Genomic DNA, 23584 nt, shown 5'->3' with positions numbered 1-23584 from the left:
TGAATCGGGTGAAAACACAGGTATCTGATAAAAAGAAAATAAATCAGCTTCGGTGAGTAGAGTGATGGGACTGGCGTATTCCACTGATTCAATTAACAAGAGTTTCGACCTGGGATAGAAGGGGTCAGAGAAGAAGGCCCAGGTTTACACCTGGAAACTGGGGCGCCTTAGGCAGATACTGGTTGCCTCGGAATGTCTTCAGAATGCCAGGAGTTTTGAACCATGCTGTGTACAAGGCCACCCAGGTCTGATAATGTTGGTCTGATGGACTGTATCACATCATGAGATCTTTATATCAGAACTTTGGGTGTTAGGTTTAGGTTGGTTGGGCATTACCTGCAGATTTGCCACAGATCATCGACGATGACACTCTCAGAGTTAAAAGTGTTTGGAAAACCACAAATCCGAAAAAAAATGGATTCAAAATTCTGACCAAACTTTAAAACAATAATTCTTATGTTTCAAGATTCAAGTTATTTTATTGTACAAAACACCCTCAAGTAAGTGGTAGAGTACTGAATCTATACTACAAATATAACATATTTGATATTTGAAAGCTACATATGTTGCCCCTAACGTGGTAATTGAATGCCAAGCAGTGTTTCCCCTTTCAAAACAGATAATCCTTTCCATGTCTACATCCTGCTTATTAAAAGATGATATATGACTGAGAAATCTGACAAGGCCGTGCTTGAAGCTTCTAAAAATCTGCAGGTTGGATCCACGTGCATGGAAACTAAATCCCTTTCATTAGCTTCATTCTCCTCTCTATTTCATAACAAATCTCTGGGATTACACCTAAAACCATGCTAATTTAACATGAACAAGTTGTTCCATAAACATCACTCAATTGTGTCATCAGTCTGGTACTGTTTTCCACGCCACTACCTCTAGTGTTTATAACAAGACCTCAGCTGTGGCCTCAGTAGATACAAACATATTAGGGCAATTAGGGAACAGGAGCCTAGCCAAACAAACCATCGCGTCAGCAAGGCATCTCAGTCTCAACCAGCGGCTCCACGACTGACAGACATAGGTAAAAGTATCCTCACGTACCAACAAACATGTCATGTGACCTATATACATGTTCACTGATATATGAAGCTCATCAACATTGCAAACAGCTGAGGTAATGGCAAGATTTGGTAAGGTTAATTATCTCATTTGGAAGGGTGTTTGTATTTCCATGAAGTTGGGTTCCGCTCAATAGCAATCCCGTTGAAATGACTACCATTTCCTGTCTTCTGTATTGATTTTGAATAAATGAATGGACAACACAGACAAATGCTGAGAAGGCACTTTTAGGATATTGTTCATGTGACTTCTATAAATATATCGTGATGTAATTTCCATAATACATAATAAGAAGATGAAATTGACAACCCTTGTAAAATTCAATTTTTTCATGTTCATATTTTTGTAAATATGGAGGAATTGAGAAATCTAAAGACAAATTGGAATTTTTACTTTCCTTTGTTGGAGATTTGGGCAGAATATCGGCCTCCGAGCAGGTCTAGATAAATCTCTGAATACTTATGCATAATGCTTGCCACCCATACCCAGCTTCAGCAACAGTCAAGGGTTCAAAAGGCTGTACCGTCCCTTCTTCACTGTACAAGATAATAAACCATCTAACAATTACCTCCATGCACAAACACCACTGCATATATTAACCATATGGTAAGAGTAATCTGTTCCAGACCCGTGGTATGTAGAAAACCTTTGCCCATCTCTATTCTTCCTCAACCTACCACCTCAACAAGCAACGTCCTGACATTTTCCATGTTCATTAATTTACCTGTTGCCGACAAAAGCAGGTGAGAACCTTTGCCCGGCTTACTTTCCCTCTCCCACACCTGAGGGTCGTTAGACGATTCCCTTACAAGATTACTCATAAGGGAAACATCATCTCTGTGACAAGTTATTTCAACAAAAGCTTCCAAATGTGAAACAACAACACTGTAAGTCTCTGTAAGAAAAGGTGCTGGCATGATACTGTTCCCCTAAAGACAGTCTACATTCATTAGTTTGAACCACTGTGGTCTTCAGAGGAAGCCTTCAAGCAACCTAAGCATAACCAAAACATTTACATTTACCTGAAGGCACCGATGTATGACTGCAGATGAAGAAGGATTATTGAGATAAAGCTTTCAAGGAGTTGGGGAATTTTGCCTTAAGTTACTACACATTTGTGAGAAATAAATGACTCTTCAGATGAGAGTTTCTCATTTTATACAATGAGTTTGAGCCAGATTTTTGTTGTATAAGAACACAATTGGCCATTGCGTGGATGTTAGGTTTTTGCTTTTAAAAGACATCATTAAATTGACTGCTTGCTTATATTTCCAAGGTACCTTTCATGATAAACCTTCCAGATCGAGACCCTACAAGAATGAGTCTTTGGTCTTCAGATCTGACAAAGTAGCTTACGTTTTTAGAAACAAGAAAGTTGTTTTGTTTTAAGCTCCACACAGTGGTGTTTGCCCCTCAAAACTCTAAACTGGGATTTTAACAGGAAGTAGCATGTGTTGTGGAGAGTAGGACAAAATGCTCCAAGATGAGATGAAAGATGGTTTATTATGCAACAACACATGTTTCGCTCTCTAAACATCTCACGTAACAACCTCCCACACAAAAACTAGCAAAGTTGGCAAGGAGTTCAGAACAAATCTAAGTTTTATTCAGGATGGCAGATATTTGTATCCTTACATGAAATGAGGCAAAAACATCTTCCTATTTGGTTTTACTCATACCGTATTCAACGTAATAAGCGCCCAGGCGCTCTCAAAATTAGAAGTAGGGGGCTCTTATTAGAATATAATTTTGGTGAATGAGTCGAGAGATCGTAAATTTTATGGTTTCTGCCGACAGCCTGAAATGATACAAAAGAAAAGTCCGTGCGTATTATACACGACAGATATATTTCTCCAGAATTTAATTGCCCGTAATTAAGGGTGCATATAACACACGACTGCGTATTACACACGAATAAATGTACACGAATTGTGTACATTGATCAGTTGGAAGGGTGCTAATTGGGATTGTTCACTAGCCAATATATTGGAAAATATCGCCGTGGGCGCATATTAGAGCGGGGCGCTTATTACGTCGAATACGGTAGTTGATAATCACATGCAGCAGTGAGGGTATACTGCTCAAAGTTTGATAGGGATCCTGAGATAGGAAGCTGTCCTGGCTCATAAATGACATATATTTGTTTAATTTTTGTTTAACACTTCACTCATTATATTCCAGCTATATGACGACGGCCTGTAAATAATCATATCTGGGTGAGACAATCCTGTGATTGATACTGTGAATAACAATCTACATTTTCAGGATATGATGACAAGCAACTGCCTTCAATCTATCAGTTCGATGTATGACTGAATAACCACATGTTTTCCCCCTGTTGTTTCGGTGATGATTGTTCTGCTACAGAAAATATGAATACAATTTGGATGCAATATAATAACGTATACTCATATCCAAGAACCAAACATTATTCTTGGAATTTCTTCTGATCAATAAGGCAATAGGTCTGAATACATCCCTCTTCAATATCAAAGACATGTGCTTCAGGGTTTACCTAACATTTGCATCCTATTTCAGACATTCCTTCATCACTTGCCCTAACATTTACATCATTCTGATAAATTCCTACCTGACAATATCTCGGAGATCGGCTGGATCCAGTGGACGAGACGACTTCGCTGGCACGCCATAACTAGGCTGGCCAGGACGGTTATTATTCGGCTTTTGCAACCCACTGGCTGGCAACCTTTGATAACCATTATTTGGGTAAATCTCTTTCGGGAAAGTAGTATCTTTCAGATAGGTGTCATCTTTAGGAAATGCAAGTTCATCCAAAGCATGGCCTGCGAATCCTTCGTGGGAGTACAAGTTGCTCTGACATGAAATTGTCTGGTACCCTGGGTTGGGGAACTTGTTGCTGGGGCACATATTACCCTTGTATTCATTGCTTTGGTACTGGTAGTTGTAGTTCATGGTTTGCGACCCGTACATGTTAGTCTGCGATGAATACATGTAGGTCATGTACACCTGCCGAGACATGGTGGCGATCTGAAAACAGCTGACTTGGCTCCTTAACACTTAGCGCCAGATGGAAGGGATATTTTCAATACCATTGTTCTAACAGAGAATCCTTTGAGGATATTTTAATATTTAGCTGACAATGCATATTTTGGCCTCCAAATGCTAACCTTCTTCAGATGGTACTTTCCAGTTCCTTTTCACAAATTATATATATATTGATGCAGATCTTAATGTTTTCATTTAATCTCAGGCAACATCAAAAACAAATCTCTAAAATATTTTCGACAAAATTTCATATCATTCACTTAAATCAAAACATTGAAAACCTTGATTTTTCTGAAAGTCTGAAGATAGTTAACAAGTTTTTCAAGAAGTGTATGTATCCCCCACACATAGGTATCTAGCTGTGGTGTAACAATGACGAGAAATCGCAGGTAAGTTTCTATCTAAATGTCATGAGGGAAGAAAAGGTGTACAGAAAAGTATCCCGTAGAGACACTGATCTCTCAGTAACAGCTGAGCTACTTGATTCTCATATCATGAACTTATCCAGTGTCGCCCAAAAGGTTAGTCAGTTCAATCTTCCAGAGGACCAGGATGTTACTGCTTTTTCTTCTTCGTGACCTGGCCACAGACTGTTCAGATTATCCCAATCATGGTTCCCGATTGTGGAATGATGGTACAAACAGAATAATGTTGTCGTCTTGTCTCTTGGTTAGATAATCAAATCAGACAGTTCACAGATGCACAAATTCAAGTTCAGAAATAATTGATGAAATTGTTCCTCATAAGATCGAAGGATGCTGATGTACAAGCAGTTAATGAGTCAATAAAAATGGTACAAATACCTGCAGTAGTTCTCCTGTCTCGATTACACAGACACAAAATCTTTACAACATCCTCAAAAGAACTTGAATGAAAAAAATCACAATCAAACTGTCACATGAAATGTTAGCTGACAATTTGAAGCCACCAGTACCGTACGTCAATGAAAAGTCAAGTTCAAATCTTCACAGCTCCCACTTGAGACAGACACAATTAATCCACAGGATCATGGAAAGGACTCATCTAGCATATACAAGCCTACAGGATAATATACATGTGCACACACAGCGAGGAAGTGGGCATGTTTCCTCATCTACAGCCTACAGAGAAGTGAGGCGTCTGCTCCACTGCCGTCTGCCTGCTGGCGTCTGCTCGCAGCCACTGGGAAACTGTATCATTAGCAGACGGGCACTAAACTTGCCTGCAGTTAGTCTGTCACTGGTGGCCAGTAGCTGGTCTGCCAGGTCTGCTGTTAGTAGGGTCTGTTTTTTCTGAGGTCTGTTGTAAATACAGACCAGCAGGTCTGTCAGTGGTCTGCAGCACTGAGGGGCTGGTGTGACTTGCCTCTCAGTCTCTCAGTATGCGGTAGTGTCTGGTGGTGAATTATCTTAAAATATCCACATACTAAAGAGCTTCATACCTCTGAAGTTCAATAATTCGATAAAATGATGGAAATGAGATTCTATTCTTGTAACCAGAGCCCAAGCACAGTTCTGATTAATAACACTGGATTCAAGTCTCTTGAAGACCCATCAAGAAGTGAAATTGTTGGAAGGAAGCAATAATAGCTGGAAAGTTTTACCAACTTTTCTAGTCAATTGTATTGATGAATATCTTGTAGTCTGCACTCCCAAAATAACCCCAAGACAGTTTCACATATATATGAAGTTACTTTACTGAATTTACTGAAGATTTACTTCAAATAATGAATCATTTGAAGGATTTAAATGTGGAAGATATAATTCACTAATCAACAGAGAGATAATGAAGGGTTGAGCAAACCTATGGAAAATTCAATAGGGAACATCCATTTTTTGGAGTCATCACGTGCCTTTCAGCAATATTTCAGCAATATCATCATAAACTGGAGACCCCTAGAATGGTCTTCACACATAAAAACCAATTAGGGAAATCATAATGTCCATATTTATAAAGCGCCAAATCCACACCCTAAAATCTGCTCAAAGTGCTGCATTATTACCCAGGTCAATGGATCAGTGAGTACTCAATTTTCATTCTCAGCTCCCTGGGGAGTATACAACCCAAGCTGCCTGTGAAGCATAAGAAGGTTAACAGTCAGCATCTCCTCCTATCATGAATCCATTCTGTACATGACCTCTCTCAGGACAAAATGGGGGAGGGGCCACAGTTGGCCCAGTCGTCTAAGGCACAGTGATTCATTGTGCAGACATGCGTCCCTTGGGCATGCCAAAACCTATGATTGTGGGTTCGAATCTTAGGTTTATCAGCACCATAACCGTGCTCGTGGGTTTCACTGTAGTGGTTATCATCTGAGACCTGCATCACTTCGGACTTTCCTCCCACATTAAGCTGACACGCCACCATACAACTGGAATACTGTTAAAAGCAGTGTTAAACCCAACTCACTCCTCACTCAAGACAAAAGGTCCCTTTAACAACCAAGCTGCCTGCAAGAGCCATGACTTGGTACTTGCAATTACCAGACAAACTAGTGACTGATATAATGACCACCAACTGATGCCGTACTATGACCCTCGAACAACCAAGCCCCTGATCCCTTTTGTCGCCTCACCGACAACCATAGGTTGACAGGGATGTATTCTAACCTGGAATCGAGGGGGCTACAAGATGTGGAACTTCTACGACAGTACACCTGGTCGTTACCTACAAGCGATGGATCAGCTCCTGCATCTCCCATAGCTCCTACACCTTGTTTACCTGTGATAACAAGAAGTAAACACAGCTCCTATTTCAGTTACAGAAGCCCCATTGTCCCTCCCTATATCTCCATGGAACACTCTCTGGAGGTGCATGTCTTATAACGGCTATGTGTTAACTTCAAGCGATGAGGGCTAAGTGAAAGTCAACAACTCTTAATCCTGACTTTTTAAAAAAAATCTTTTAAAATAAACATGCAAGGATATTTTTAACGGTTTGCCAGGAGCTTGCTTAAGTGTGACGAAGTTATAATGACGAAAGACATGAAATTCTCGTATAACTAAAGAGCAACCCATATTTTCTCCCACAATTATCACGCTGAGGATGACTCACTGTTCCTTCTCATCATCTTCATTAAATTTTTGCCCATATTTTTAAAATTATATTTTTTCAATTAAATTAATTTTAATATTGCCACACGAAAATCAAAACCAATAAATTTCCATTTCTTCCATAATTTAATTTAATGGATATTAGATTTTTGGTTCAATATATTATGACACAACATTTAACCCTATGTTGTTCGCATAATAAAAAACTGAAAACGTTTCATATCAAATCACTATCAATCCTTACTGACAATAAAACTCCCATGAATGCAATACTTAATCTCCTTATATTAAACATCAAAAGTAATAATCATCTTCACAACATTCATATCCATTACCCGTGGACTTAGCTTCGTCTTTTTTTCCCGGTTGTAGCATTAAAGGGACAGTGCTTTGACATCCTGGCCCATTAGTTGCACATCATAATCGAGAAGATCTTAAACATAAAACCTACACCTGCCATACTGAAGACGTCAAGAAGCTAAATGTGTATGCAGTTTGTTTGGGTTTTTTTTATTATTAATTTTTCACTTTCCATATGCAAGCACAGAGCTAGGTCTAATCTGTCCTTGGAATCATTAAATGTCATCAGATGAAGATGGTCTTTACATGAAATATGTCCAATGAGGGCTTAGTAACCAGACTGTGTGGGTGGAAGGATAATGTTGTCACCAGGGATGGTGTGTATCAGCCATCATAGACTGAAATATTTAATATACAATGATACGAGACTGTGGAGGAGTTGGATTAAATGATGCTATCAGCAACAGTCAGATGAATAATTGTAAAATTGCTCTGATAACACATGTTAACACAAATAAGCTTTATCTTAATAATAATAATAATAATAATAATAATGATGATGATGATGATGATGACGATGATAATAATAATGATAAAATGATGATGATGATGATGATGATGATGATGATGATATTTTAAAAAAGTGACAAAACCCCTTCCATATGCATAACAAATCTCTGCTGAAACCAGAGTTGATTATACCATATCATAAGCATGTGTTTATGAATCACAATCAAAAAGTGATGATACCTGGTGTTTGCGTAAAGCAGAGCGTATCCTGCCACACCGGTCGCACCCATCACAAACACATGCAAAGACAAGACAATTGTCCATCTGAGAAAACATCTGGTGCAGCATATGGAATTGCATCGAACATCATTTTCATCACTGATACGTCAAGTGTGTCAACTATAGCACATTAGGCTGAAATTATTGACTGAGGTCAAAGGCATGCAGATTACATGACACAATCAGACAGGTTACACAATAAGAACAATGCATCTCTTTGTTCAAGGTATTTGTTAACATTGCAAACAACGCAAAATGACAAAACTTGTAATTTGTGGGAGGACAAGCATAATTTCAGCTTCAAAATAGTGACTATTAAACCAAATTCATAACTATTATGCCAAAATCTTAACAATTACACCAAAAACAAATATGCCAAAATCTTAACAATTACACCAAAATCGTAACAACTACATCAAAAATTCAAAATCATAACTATTACACCAAAAACATAACTATTACACCAAAATCGTAACTGTTACACTGAAATAATAACTATTACACCAAAATTGAATCTATTATGCCAAAATCGTAACTATTACATCAAACTCATAACTATTACACCAAAATCATAACTATTATGCCAAAATTGAATCTATTATGCCAAAATCGTAACTATAAAAATCGTAACAATTACACCAAAATGAAACATAACTATTACACCAAACTTGTAACTATTATGCTAAAATCCTAACTATCATGACAAAATCATAACAATTAGAATAAAATTGTAACTTTTACACAAAAATTGTAACTATTATGCCAAACTCATAACTATTACACCAAAATCTTAACAATTACACCAAAATCGCAACTAGCAAAAACCATAACAATTACCATAACAATTACACCAAAATTGTAAGCATTACACCAAAATGGTAACAATTACACCAAAATCCTAACTATTATGCCAAAATTGTAATGCTTTCATCTCTGCAAGAAACATGTATCTCTTGGTTTAAGGTCACTGTGACATGCCAGCCTAAAACCTTGAAGTTCCTGATATTCTCTTGATGGGATGACAATAAGGTCTCTCCCGAAACCACAGAAATACACACAACCTTTCTCCGACTTTCAGCTCCATTAATTACCTATTGCATGTTTTATGGTGTATTCTTGTATCTGAATGTGTCATCAGCTTGTACACAGCAAACCACATCCAGAGAACACATCACATTCTGCAGCAGAAGCAATCTCTCTAACTTGTCTGATTATAGAACATGACACTTTCAAGCGCAGGATTTTTACAAACCCATAAAAAACTCCCTCTTACAGATGGAACCGGCTAACATAAGCCATGAAATAATTTTACAATCAAATATTTACACTTACACAGTGTTAAAAAATTGAGCATGAATGTCAAGGTGTTCTTGTCATGGCCCCAGGGTAAGTTAAAAATTTCGGGTGTCCTTAGATTCAACACTACAGCAACAGACCTTAAGGGGGGCACAGGTGGCCCAGACGTCTAAGGTGCCGCGATTCGCTGTGCAGAGTTGCGTCCCTTGGACATGCCAGAAACCTATGATCGTGGGTTCGAATCCTGGTTCGCCCCGATTATGTTTCGAGGTTTGTCAGCACCATACCCGTGCTAGTGGGTTTCACCGAAGTGGTACACGTCTGATACCTGCATCTCTTCGGGTTTTCCTCCCACATTAAGCTGACACGCCGTGATATGACTGGAATACTGTTAAAAGCGGCGTTAAAACCCCACTCACTCACTCACTCACTCACAAACCTTAAGGATCCAAGAACCCTTATTACTCATTGATGAGTATTTTTTAATATTGGCTAGCTTTGTGCACAAGCACCAGTGGCTAAAGTGATGACGTAAATCCTGCTGGGGTATCATGCAGGATGCAGAGATACTGTAAGTCCCCATGGTCCCAAGCGAAGTGGCCTAGCTTTGGTTACTGGTGGCCTATAGCCCGTGTTATAAAACTGTACATATAATATTGTTACCGGTATGCTAAAATATGTTTCATGAATTGTTTCTAAATATAGTATGTTCAAATATGTTTTACAACTTGTTTTTGAACAAAACTTTGCATTAATGACTAAATTGTAAATATATTAACTTAGTCTCGCCGCTATATGGCTGAGATAATGCTGATGCGACGTAAAATTTTAACTCACTCACTCACTATTAATTCGCACAAAACGAATAAATCAATGGTTGACCAAACAGACCAATGATCGCTATGCATGAGCATCAAGGAACATCAAGTCTTTGACAGGCATTTGGAAGCTGGAACAACCAGAAGACATGGGTTTACATTATGGAAGCACATGACAAGAACGGCAATGGCAAGATTTCACCAATCCTCAGCATCCATTGAAAACACCAAGCCCCGAGAAGATCGGAGGTAGAATAGGTCTTCAACAACCCATGCTTGCCGTAAGAGGCGACTTGGCTTGTCATAAGAGGTGACTAATGGGATTGGGTGGTCAGGCTTGCTCGGACTTAGATTATGCATGTCATTGTATCCCAATTGCATGGGCTGCATATAGCTGGAATATTGCTGAGTGCGGCGTTAAACAAGAAACAAACCAACCAATTGCATGGATCCATGCTCATGATGTCATTCCCTGGATTGTCTGGTTCAGACTCAATTATTTACATACTGCCGTCATATAGCTAGAATGTTGCTAAGTGTGGTGTTAAACAACAAACAAACAAAAAGAACAAGAAAACGTCCGACAGTGAATGATAGAGCCAGCACTGGCAGATATGTCACAACAGTCCTTCAAGAAATAAGTATCTGGACCAGAGTGATGAGAGCATGAACAATGATAAATCCCTTGGTCAGAATACACAGTCACCAAGTCGTACATCAATGGACACCATGTCACTGAGATTGACACAATTGTTACACAATGTAACTGAGATTGACACAATGTCACTGAGATTGACACAATGTAACTGAGATTGACACAATAAATTGACAAAATGTCACCAAGATTGACACAATGTAACTGAAACTGACACACTGTAACTGAGATTGACACACTGTAACTGAAACTGACACAATGTAACTGAGACTGACACAATGTAACCGAGACTGACACACTGTAACTGAGATTGACACACTGTAACTGAAACTGACACAATGTAACTGAGACTGACACAATGTAACCGAGACTGACACACTGTAACTGAGATTGACACACTGTAACTGAGATTGACACAATGTAACTGAAACTGACACAATGTAACTGAGACTGACACAATGTAACTGAAACTGACACAATGTAACTGAGACTGACACAATGTAACCGAGACTGACACAATGTAACTGAAACTGACACAATGTAACTGGAACTGACACAATGTAACTGGAACTGACACAATGTAACTGAGGATAAGGTTGGACACAATGTAAAGAAATCTTGTAAGATTCTTCAAACCTGTACTTGAAACAATTATCAGTATCATCACAAGAAAACAGACACATGGCATCAAAGAAATCTTTTTCTCACAAAGATTCACACAGCTGCTATGTCAATTAGTTGGTTTAATCAAAAACAAATGAAAAGATAAAAAATACTGCAACATTAACACCTCTAAAAGTTCTTACATGTAATTCTGCTTACAAACATCTAACTAGCAATCTTTCATTACAAAACACAAAAAATACGTAAAAACACAATCTAGATCCGAGACTGTTGGTTTTCCACAACCCTCCACGCTCCCTGCATGATCGTCAATCTTTTATGCCACAACCAATAGAAATTCTTGCATGTACACCAACCATTAAAGTCTCCATGGCTAATTTTCTTTGATCAGTGTTATCTAAAGAGGTATGATACGTGAAAAGTTCAGTCTTTCTGGCTCTAACACAGTTTGTTTGTCAGGTAAGCGGCAATGTGCTATGTTTCCGTGTATTTCCGTCCTTTCCAGTCACAGAGGAACTGGTTTAGGAGAGCAGTGATAGAGGGCCATGATAACCTGTGTATAATTGGTGGCCCCCTGGACGTGGAAAGGGGCGCTACACTTACAGGAGCACACCTAAAATAGTATCTATGTACAAAAGTCAAAATGGAGGCACATTAAGAAAGATAAATTGAACGTGGAATCTGGGACACTTGGTGGAAGAAAACAAGTCCCCACAGCTTGTGTGGTTGGCAGATGGCATGGATTTATAAAATCGTTTCAACATGTTTATTGAATTTCTCAACGAAGACAAGTAGGTATCAGTTTCACAGATAATGTGAGCAAGTTTGCTTATCAAGGTGTCGTTCCGACATTTTGGAAGAAAAACTTCAAAAGGTCTAGATCTCACTCTGAGAATAATGCGATTTACACCTGGTCATGTGCGTGTGCGTGTGCGTGTGCAAAGAGAGACAGACAGACAGAGACACAGAGAGAGAAAGACACACACACACACACAGAGAGAGAGAGAGAGGGAGAGAGAGAGAGAGAGAGAGAGAGAGAGAGAGAGGGCGGGGGGGGGGGGGGAACTTGCTTGAATTGTGGTCTCATAGACTTATTCTTACGGAAGAGTAGCACATCCTCCCATTCACTTAAAATGTATTACCATACAGTGTTCACAATTTTCCCATAGAATCTGTCAATTATCACAATATTTTCCCATAGAATGTTTCAACTATCACCATATTTCCCATTCGTTGCACACAAAAAATATCACCAAAATTAATCTTCTCACACATACAATGTCAAAGGCATATCACCATAATATCCCTTGACAAAAAAAACCATCTAAGCTGACTGGTTCTACCAATGTTATGCTCCAACTCAGCTTAACACAATCAGTAGACAGAACCCAGTCCATCACTGGTGGGATTTAGCAATTACCCAAATTTCAAGCAGACGCCAACTCTGGTAGCCATCAACATGTCCAGGAGTGGTCAAGTCTTGAATCTTAGATGACCACATCCCCTCCAGATGGACTTTACAGCCTCTTAGAGCTAACAGCTTCCTCCAAGTGCACTGGGTCGGAATGCATATCAGCATGGCCACTCTCCTAGTCCTAACACAGGATGAAAGGCTCAGACATGGCCTACACAAGATGTCCATAAATATTACAGCTGTACCAACACAAGAGGTGGCTGATGGAGCAGTTATTAAATTAATGCTGGTCATATAATCAAATTACCCTTACCAGGTTTTGGGGCATAAAAAGAATCAAATGTATTTCAAGTTATTACAAGAATGATTTATTACAACAGGGATTCTTCCGATGTATCAACCACTCTGAGGGAACGTCTTCAAAATGTACGACTTTCAGTCAGGATTGTAGATCAAAGCCAGCCACATAAAAACAAATCCCCCTAATCCCATTCTGCTCTTATTACTGTTTCTTGAAAGATTTATTCAGGCTTTTCTGCGAGTGGTGTCTATCTGGGGGGAATTCCTGTGTCTTCTAATGCTATTATTAGCCTTCTTTTATGTACTCTTTTCTTGAACACAATTAAAATGAGATGTTATATTTCTGACGTGTGTCCACACAGACAATGCACTTACACTATATTTGTCATATCTATGACTCTGTCCTAACAAATGCCATTGCACCATGCTATTTCTGAATGCTGAATTTCCAAAAGGGAAAGTATTTGAACATTAAGTCATTTTGCAAAGACAGATTAACTCTAGTAATATGCAAGAATCAGGTGTTCTTTAACTTATTTTGAGTAGTATTACCACATCCTTTGATAGGGACGTTTCTGTTCATAAAGAAATAACAAAAACACCCTTATCAAAAGTTGAGCAATATACAGAAGAAGAAGAAGACCAAAGCGATCATATTCCCCATAAAAAAGAAATTCAAACCAAAATCAGCAGATCCTGAGATAGATACACGGGGCACAACTCTGTAGAGCAAGTTGAGGGGGCTTAGACCACAGGACCAAGGGTGCGTAGCCGTCACTTCAGCCCAGTCTTGAAACTATTCTCGGGTAAGTGCACTAAGTGTTGGGCTGCAGAAGCCCTGAACAACATCATCCAGTGGGGAAACCATTTTGACACCCTGGTGCAGCATCTCCTAAATGTGATAACTCAAGATTTCAAACTTAATTCTATCTTCAACTCAAACTGCACCAAGTGTTATGGATCCGTGATAAGATAAGATTTACACAGATACCTTAACGCGCTGTTCCTCCTACACTGACACTGACAAAATGGAAGTTAACATCATTAACAAAATAAGTGTGGTTTTGATTACAAAAATCCACAAAAAGTGTTCTGCATATGTCAGCAATCCGTGTTTTTTTCATTCTTCAAATGTTTCCTTGTATCTTTACAGCTAATGCTTTTTCAGATATGTCAAAAATAACGAGTTAAATGTTGCTGCTGAAATGGTTTAAACTGAACTGAAGATGTGAAGCAAGTTTCTCATTTTAAAATAACATTACGAACAACCAAATTAACATGAAATGAAGCTCGAAGTTCAAACTTAGGGAATAGAGGTCAGGGTGTACTTGTCATAATTCTAAAGCTTAACATCAAAATAGGTGATAGTATTTAGTCAAATGCCTCAAAGTCAAAAGGAATCTTTTTAATTTCTAACTCTTCATATGAAAAGATCCATATTGGATGAGAGCAAACATATGTTCTCTTTACCCATATGAACTCGATCAGAGCAAACATCTGCTCTCTTTACCTGTATGAACCAACAATCATATTCTTATAACATATCAAATATCACACAGACTTAACCTACATGAACTGTAAATATCCTTCAAAAGTGACTGACATGCTAGAATAATCAAACAATTTGCTTGTTCTATTTACCAGCTCAATCCCTCATTACTTTGCCTGAAAATGAAAAAATACAGACAAACAAATCCAAGCTAACAGCACAAAGCAAAATAAGTAGCCTTTTTATAATGGTCTTGTGGCCTTAATCTGATACGTGGAATGCACAGCGCTGCTGCATGGTTCTACCAAACTTGGTAGTTGTTCTGGTGCTGTCACCTTGAATCAGGTCAACTTGTCCAGGTACCTGTAAGGCTATACCTCACACAGACAGCAAAATGGAGAATACGGGGACAAAAACTTCACACTACACACACTTTCGGAGCACTACAGCTCAACCCATCTCCATACCTATCATTCTATGTAAACAGATGATGTAATATCTCCATCCTAAACATCTCCGACTGTGAAGGTAAGTTGAATGATAGTAAGTTTGGGTCAGGTCACCAATTAGTTCCTTGTGCTTGTGCATCCTGCATCATGTGCAACATCGCCGACTGCACCAGCGGCTGACTGATATTGTTATCTTATCTACATTTAGGAGGCTTGCAACACCGTTCCGGGAATCAAGAACTTTGTACGAGGCCATATTCCTCATAATCTTTGACAAGAAATCTGTGATGTGCATGACCCCTTGAAAGAATGCCATCACTGCCCGAAATTGGAATGCCCGTGACGATACTTGATAAGATTTTAAGGTTTAGCACTCCTGGATAACGACTTTGTTTTGAGGGCGTATCTTTAAAGGATTTTTTTGATAGATGCATTAAAATATTACTCATAAGAACATGAGAAAGATTCCCTTAAATATAACCCATAACAAGTTCCTCTAAGCAACCTGGTGTCGCAGGTTGGAAAATTGGTCCCCAGCAATGTATACCTGTCATTAGAGGCGACTTAATCAGGAATGGGGGGTCAGGCTTGGTGACTCCAGTGATTGCATGGCATCCTACCCCGACAGCTTGGATCATAACGTAGAATATCAATCACTGGATTCTCTGGCCTTGACTTGATTATTTACAGAGCACACTGATATAGCTGGAATATTACAGTGTAGGGCATCTAACAACAAAAAACAAACAATCTGATCTGTTGTAAATGTTATCTCGTGATGTATTTGGTTCTTCCCCAGTGCATTTAGTGTGATCAAAGACAATCATGTCCAACACCCGGCACTGCCAAGGTGACTTGAAATTTTAACTCACTCTAATTTCCATCAGCATATATTTCAACGATCTTGTCCAGTTTGAAAAAAGGGTTATACCTATTCCTATGTCAGAATGGAGGATTGTGAGAAATGAGAGTTGCGCCTACACCCTTTCAAGCTATTTTGCAGGTACACAGTGAGTCTGCCAGTGACTCAGCAAGCTCCCATCATCTGCACTACCAGGAATTGTTCCCAAAGGAGTACTTATAGAGAAGATATTAAGTCAATACCATGCAGGGTTTGCAAATACATTTTATATTCACTTGTCATCTATTGCCATCTTCCTAATGGAAAAAGTATAAAAATAGCAGTCCACATAGAAATGTCACTCGTACTTCCTGAATTTAACCAGTCTTAGATTAGCTGACTTCAAACCCTGAAACAAGTAGGTATTATCAGTTAAGTACATTTTCCTATCCTTTATGGTCAAACCACACCCTGCTGGTGCAGAGTTACATTTTAACTCACTCACTCACTCATTCATACAACATTAGATAGACTTCAATACTCCAGCTTCAAAGGCTGCTAAATATCTCAGGCATAGCTCATCATATCACAATTTGTTTATTTTTCATTTCTGTTGTCAATTTATCCTAAGAGCAACTGACCATGAACCATGCATTCCTGCATAATATCACAATTTGTTTATTTTTGTGTGTTCACATCAACTAAGAAAACTCAACTCAATTAAAAAAAAATACAGGAAACTTCGTGATTTTTAAGAAAACAAACAAATTCATCCATCAGCTTGCTTTAAAAAAAAACTTCCAACAAACAATTCTGTAAATTTGAATGACACGACCTATTCTTCCAGGGCTGATGTGAATACACTAGGTCAGGCGATATGTACAAAAACTGTTGTACTTTGGGAAATGACTCCAGGTCTGCGTGGGAAATCAATCGTTGTTCATTACGTAATTGACGAGGATGTTTCAAAGATCAGGTGACAGAGTATTGTTTCAAGCACAGTTGTTAGATAGAAAAACACTTTGGTTCTCATGTATTTGGCTAACCTTCGACCTTCTCCTGATGTCAATCTCTTACACATTTCTACCTCAACATGTTATAGATCACGTACCTTTGGGAAAATCATTTTTACAAAACTACCTAATAGCTAGACTCTCCGATTATGCTGTCAGAACCTGCCTTGCACCTGTGTTAAGCTAACGACAATCAGAAAAAGCTAATGCTTTTGAAGTGTTCTATGTTTAAGCCCAACAGCAAATGTGCAGAAAACATGGACTCATATTGCGACATAATATTATTCTAACAACATTCAATGACTGCTTCACAAATGTCAGTAACAAATTGTCTCCATCTTGGAATTCCATTCTTGACTACACACAATACTGGATAATTACACCTAAAATGTATACTTACTTTTATAAGAAATATAATACTGCTTGATAAAAATGAGAAAGCAAACTTGGTTTATCTCCTAAATAATATTGTGAAACTTGAACACTAACATGAACTCTAGGAATCACAAAACAACAATCATTTTATATTGTCTGTAAGAAAAAACAAGTTTCTTTGAATACTTGTAAATATGAACATTATCAAAATTATGTTACTTAAGTAGAGAAAGAAACTAACATTTTTAGCCCACAAGTATGATGATAACATAAAGCAAAACCCTTAAACATGGATAATTTCTACTATCCCAAGGACTATAGGACTATAGGACTAGTGCCACTTTCTATTGCTGTAAAGGATATCTCATGGGGTTGAACATCATCAACTAGTAAAACTTTATACAAGAAGTACCTAAGAAGAAAAAGAATATATTTAAACATAACATCATAAAATTAGAACAAACTGGAAAAGGTAGAGAAAAATGAATATTCAAACTCAGAACTTATCAAGTAAAGAACTTATCAAGTAAAGAAGAAAAAAAGAAAAGAAGATTCACCGACACAACATCATAATTCCCAAACTGGCTCCCCAAACCTTCACAACATAGATAAGGTAGTTTGTAATCGGACCCTAAGTCTTGCGAAAGTACCCCAGGAAAATGTATCTTACCTTACACACATTTTATTGCATAGAAAACACACCTATATATATGCAGTACCTGAGCTGCAAGATCTTCACGGGTCCTTGGAGCCCTTGCTTTGCTTCTTGCTATCTAAGATTTACTTCCCCGCCTCCATAAAATGCTAACTAAATCATGTAAATGGCCTGCATCATGGTTATGACGGTGTGTATGAATCCAGCTCTGATATTGGGGTTGCGAAAAAGACCATCTCAGAGACTATCTTGTGCATGTAGTTAAAACTGTGAGATACTGTGAAAACACTTATCACAGAATCCAACTTGCATTTTTATGAGGGGATAGCTGTTGAGGATATAAATATACTGTACTGATAAACTGTCAGTGGATACCATGCCCAGATATATTCAGTGGTCCACCATGAGGGATATTAAACCAGAGTTATCTCCCTTGTGTCCATGATGAAAATAACAGATATTATTCTATAGGCAAAATTACCTCTCAGGTTTAATTGACTTAAAACTTGACTTTTGTTAACACTTGCATACAAATTAGGTTTTCTGGTGGAGTTCATTTCAAGAATGAATTATGAAATTGAGGTCTGGTCTTATGCGCCATATTTTGAGAAGATGGTGGGCGATTGAACAGATTTGAGATCTTGGGTGTAGATATGAATAAATAGGATATTCCTGGACTACTAAGGTCAGCATAAACAGAAATACAGAATATGGTGGGAATTATCACTAAACGGAAAATATGGGTGGTCTTTATGGGATCCCCTGGGATTAAACTAAATAAACAAAACATAAGCGTGAGATTGGGTAGAGATGATAAGCGCCTTGGTGTTGGTTCATTTCTGATGGTATACCGTAATTTCCAAAAGAATGAAAAACATTGTTCAGATACAAATCTTTCTAAGTTTGAAATGAAAATATGAACTTGACATACACATACTTTTGTGGGAAACATTTTTTGTTTTGTTTGATGTTGCAGGGACTCCTCTGTCAGAAGTTATAAATGGAGAAACATGTTTTTACTAATCAGCAATTTTTAGGTTCGCTGAAAAGGTTTTTTGGTTGTTTTTTTCAAAACAAATATATTTTGGTGCTTTTTTTTATGTACAAAATTAACTTTCAAATAGAATTTTTCAAAGGGCAAGAACTTTTCTTTAACTTTAGGCATATCAGTATCAGGGACTTGTGAAAAGTCTTAGAATTGATCTTCAGCAACGCATGCCTGTGTTACAGGTGACTAGCGGGATCGGGTGGTCATGCAGACTGATCGATGCTCTTTACATTAATCACTGGATTGTGTGGTACAAACTCAATTATTTACAGACTGACATACAGATGGAATATTGCTTAGTGGGTCGTTGCAAATACAATAACAGAAATAAACAAATAAAAAACATCAGTACATGGATATTTTTACCAATACAAAAACAGGTAAATTTCAAGGAAAACAATTCATCAAAACATTTAACAATTGCAATGTACAAATTCATAAACAATGAATGCATCAACAAGATGGATCGTGATTCAAGCACTGATGCATGATGGACATGTCAAGGTTGTCAATGTCAGTATCTGTCACAGATGAGTCACTGAGAGCAGCATGGTGTGTTTCACGCTGTTTACAACATACTAGACAGGATATTGCCTGGGATTCCTACAAAACAGGAGTCATCAAACTGATGGTGTCACTCATCCAATACTTATTAACCCATACCCAACAGGTGGAGTCAAACCTATTAGGGCTGGGACGGGTACCTCGGGTACTCGGGTCAGGTGGGTCCGGAGTAGGACCCAGCCAATACTACCCATACCCAACAGGTTGAGTCAAACTATTAGGGCTGGGACGGGTAACTCAGGTACTCGGGTCAGGTGGGTCCGGAGTAGGACCCAGCCAATACTGCCCATACCCAACGGGTGGGGGTCACTGAAGTCTACCTTTTAGGGCTGGGATGGGTAACTCGGGTCCTCGGGTCAGGTGGGTCCGGAGTAGGACCCAGCCAATACTACCCATACCCAACAGTTGGAGTCGAACTATTAGGGCTGGGACGGGTAACTCGGGTACTCGGGTCAGGTGGGTCCGGAGTAGGACCCAGCCAATACTACCCATACCCAACGGGTGGGGGTCACTGGAGTCTACCTATCAGGGCTGGGATGGGTAACTCGGGTACTTGGGTCAGGTGGGTCCAGAGTAGGACCCAGCCAATACTACCCATACCCAACAGGTGGGGGTCACTGGAGTCTACGAGTCTACCTATCAGGGCTGGGACGGGTAACTCTGCTACTTGGGTCAGGTGGCTGACATTACATAATGCTGATGCCACGTTAGATTTGAACTCACTCACTCCTATACATTCAACATGCTTGCTTGTCCGAGAAAAACACTTAATTCATGCAGTGTCCTTAACCCAGCTAACAAAGTAGCCTTACAAACAGTAAGAAGGAAAACATTATTAAATCTCGATTAATATTAAAATTGATTTGCTTAATGTGTCAGGAATGTTGACAGCCATGTGAGCAGCTATGGACCAGCTCTTCCTCACTTTCATCTGATGGTGCATATCTTATCATCAAGTCTGGAGTCCAAACCAGTGAAGGTCTGGGCTAGAATTGGTCTCCAGGAAGCCATGCTTGCCGTAAAAGCCGACTATGTTGGTTCTAAAAGGTGACCAAAGGGATCAAGTGGTCAAGCTCACTGACTTGGTTGATGCATGTCATCGTATCCAACTTAATAGATCGCTCATGATGTCAATCACTGGATTGTCTGGTCCAGACTTGATTATTTACAGACCACCTTCATATAACTGGAATATTGCTGAGTGCGGTATTAAACAACAACAACAACAAACAACAACAAACAACAACAAAAACAACAAACAATTCAGGATAGGTCCCTAGTTCCCCATGCTTGTCATTACCATCATAACAAACCCAAGCAATTAATAATAATAATAATAATAATGTGCATTTATAATGCACCAGATTCCATTCACCAAGTGGATGCTCATAGCGCTACACTATTATCAACCCGGTCAATGGATCGGTGAGCACTCGATTTTCATTCTCAGCTCCCTTGGGAGTATACAGCCCAATTGAGAGTTTATCAATCAGTGCTCATGCCATCAACAACTGGTTTTCCTGGCCTCACCATAATTATTTAGATTGTGGAATAGTGCTGGAACATTGCTGACAACTGCAGAACACAATATTTATTCACCCTGGTAACCTGATAGACATTTTACAGACACTTCAAACAGTATTGAATATCCTGTGAATCTTCTGTATATGAAGAGTTATCTCCCTGGAATAGTTGTACACTTGTGTAATGCATGGACGTTAAACGCTTTCATAGAGATCACTGAATTTGTTTTAAGACTTGAATTAGACTTGCACAAGTCTCTCAGACAATAAATATTAGTTTAAATCATAATTTCTAGATTTTAAAAATAATAACAACAATTTGTCCCTGTAAGTCACATCCTCAGATTGTACTGTATATCCGTATATCTAGACTTGCCTATTATAAGAACATAATTATTATAACACATCCATGGACTTATCTTTCAGTACAGCCATGGAGGGCTAGACCCGGATGAACATACATTGAAGACATATATACATTTCACATAGAAAACATACTAAAACATTACCAAAATGGCAATAGCAGTTCAACAAACAACAGAATCAACACATACTTCATAAAAGAAGTTAAAGAACATCGGATTCATTCATACACTATATACTTCAGTGTGAAAGACTGACTGTCCTCAAGTTGAGAATACTTGATATTTCACTGCAGTGAACATAACACTTTGATGGCACTATTGTCATACAAGAGTTACCTACCCTTAAATTGTCTCCCTCATAAGTGTCTGACCTGTGTACAAACTGTTGACGTCCTTTTATGTTAGTTCCACATTGACAAGGCAAAATAATGACAGATGGTCATTTATGGAATTAATATCACTTTTGGGCGCTTGTTATTCAAACTGCAAATTTGTCATTTAGCTCATCAATCAAGACTGTTTTCTTCGCAAAGCACCATTTTTGTTACTTGACTAGCATGTATTCTTTCGCTTCCAACAGCGGTCTCCAAGTTTTCAAGATTTTTTTGGTGTTAAACTTGATTTTGTAAATAGTCATATCTAAATGTATGTTAAAGAATTATCGTGACCCTAAATATTTTTTATTACTTTAGTTTATATTTCTTAAGATTTTGCAAACACCAAACTACTTTTTAAGTTGCAAATACAAGGGGTGGTGACCTGTCCCTGTGTGATTGGGAGAATTTATGTTTCATGGTTTTACATTTGTAATGAAATAATTTAATTTTCTGGTAGACGACTACACAAAAAGTCTATAATAAATAGGATATTCCATGTGTCGAGTAAAATATCCTGTTGCTCTCATTGAGTGACGAGGAGAAAGGAGATATTGTCCAGAGTGGTGTCATAAGAAATATCCTCTACATAACCATAATCATGGTATGACAACTAAACTGCAGTAATATGGAAGAATCAGGTGTTCTTCAACTTCTTTTGAGTAGTATATATATACATAGTCTAAAAATATGTAATTGATGGCACAAGTCCCTTTATTAATATTTTCATTTTCTTTTAACAAAAAACATTTCTCATGTTGACAAAAATAAAATGTTTGCAAACAGAAATTATGCACTGTAAAGTCTGAAGATTTTAAATTGTACAACCACTGTTACACTTTCCCAAAATTAATAATATCAACTGATCTGAAGCTATGTCTAAATCTGACACATAACAGTTCTAAGCTATCAATACATCAAGATATCCATCATTAATGAACTAAAAGAGAGTCTCCAATTATAAATAATGACACATGATTACACTTCCACATAAAAACCCAGAAAGCTACAGACGCTCCTTTTAAGAAAACCCTCCCTGTCGATATGAAATATTGGTATTCTGCCTTAAATGATTTCCGTGCAGCAGATAATGTTCTCAATAATGTCATAAAAATACCAACTAACATCAACATAAAGTCAGCTAAATGTCCATGATGTTCAGCTCCCCAATCTCTTGTAATCCCAGGTTACCCAAACCACGGTGAACCTTGAGATGGGTTTTTTAATAACCCATTAGAGAAGGGTAATAAATTACCCCAGTGTCATTTCCTTAGTACAACTGAAATAAACCCCCATTGTTACCGTAATTCTATCAAAAAAATAAATAGAAAAGAAGTGTTACTTTCTACAGTTTTCATATTCAATTATGAATCTTACTTTTGAAAAAACAATGAATAATATAAAAAGGGATACATTTTTACTCAAAAATTAATTTCTTGCGATTTGATTTAATTATTTCACAACTATTGACAACCATTCCTTTGTAATCCTTTACATTTTAATAGGTTTGTTCATGTAGATCTATGATACTGATAGGCCATGATAAAAGCAATTTCACA

At 38.1% G+C, this 23584-nt stretch overlaps 1 protein-coding gene across 6 annotated transcripts in view; it reads right to left on the bottom strand.

The window, feature by feature from the left end:
• LOC139462328 (rho GTPase-activating protein 39-like) overlaps nt 1–23584 on the bottom strand; it is a 209104-nt gene that overhangs the window by 105181 nt on the left and 80339 nt on the right. For 3 of the 6 annotated variants that reach the window (XM_071243964.1, XM_071243965.1, XM_071243966.1), the window contains exon 1: nt 3665–5194. The exons of the other annotated variants lie outside the window; for them this stretch is intronic. In XM_071243964.1, coding sequence (XP_071100065.1) covers nt 3665–4074 — 410 coding nt within the window. In that variant the 5' untranslated portion in view covers nt 4075–5194. Of the gene's footprint in view, nt 1–3664; nt 5195–23584 lie in introns of those variants that run through there. 6 annotated transcript variants of the gene reach the window in all.

This window comes from Haliotis cracherodii, unplaced genomic scaffold, assembly GCF_022045235.1.
Source record: "Haliotis cracherodii isolate W230 unplaced genomic scaffold, xgHalCrac1.p SCAF_15, whole genome shotgun sequence".
Classification (NCBI taxonomy): Eukaryota; Metazoa; Mollusca; class Gastropoda; order Lepetellida; family Haliotidae; genus Haliotis; species Haliotis cracherodii.
This window is presented reverse-complemented; position numbering and strand designations above follow the sequence as displayed.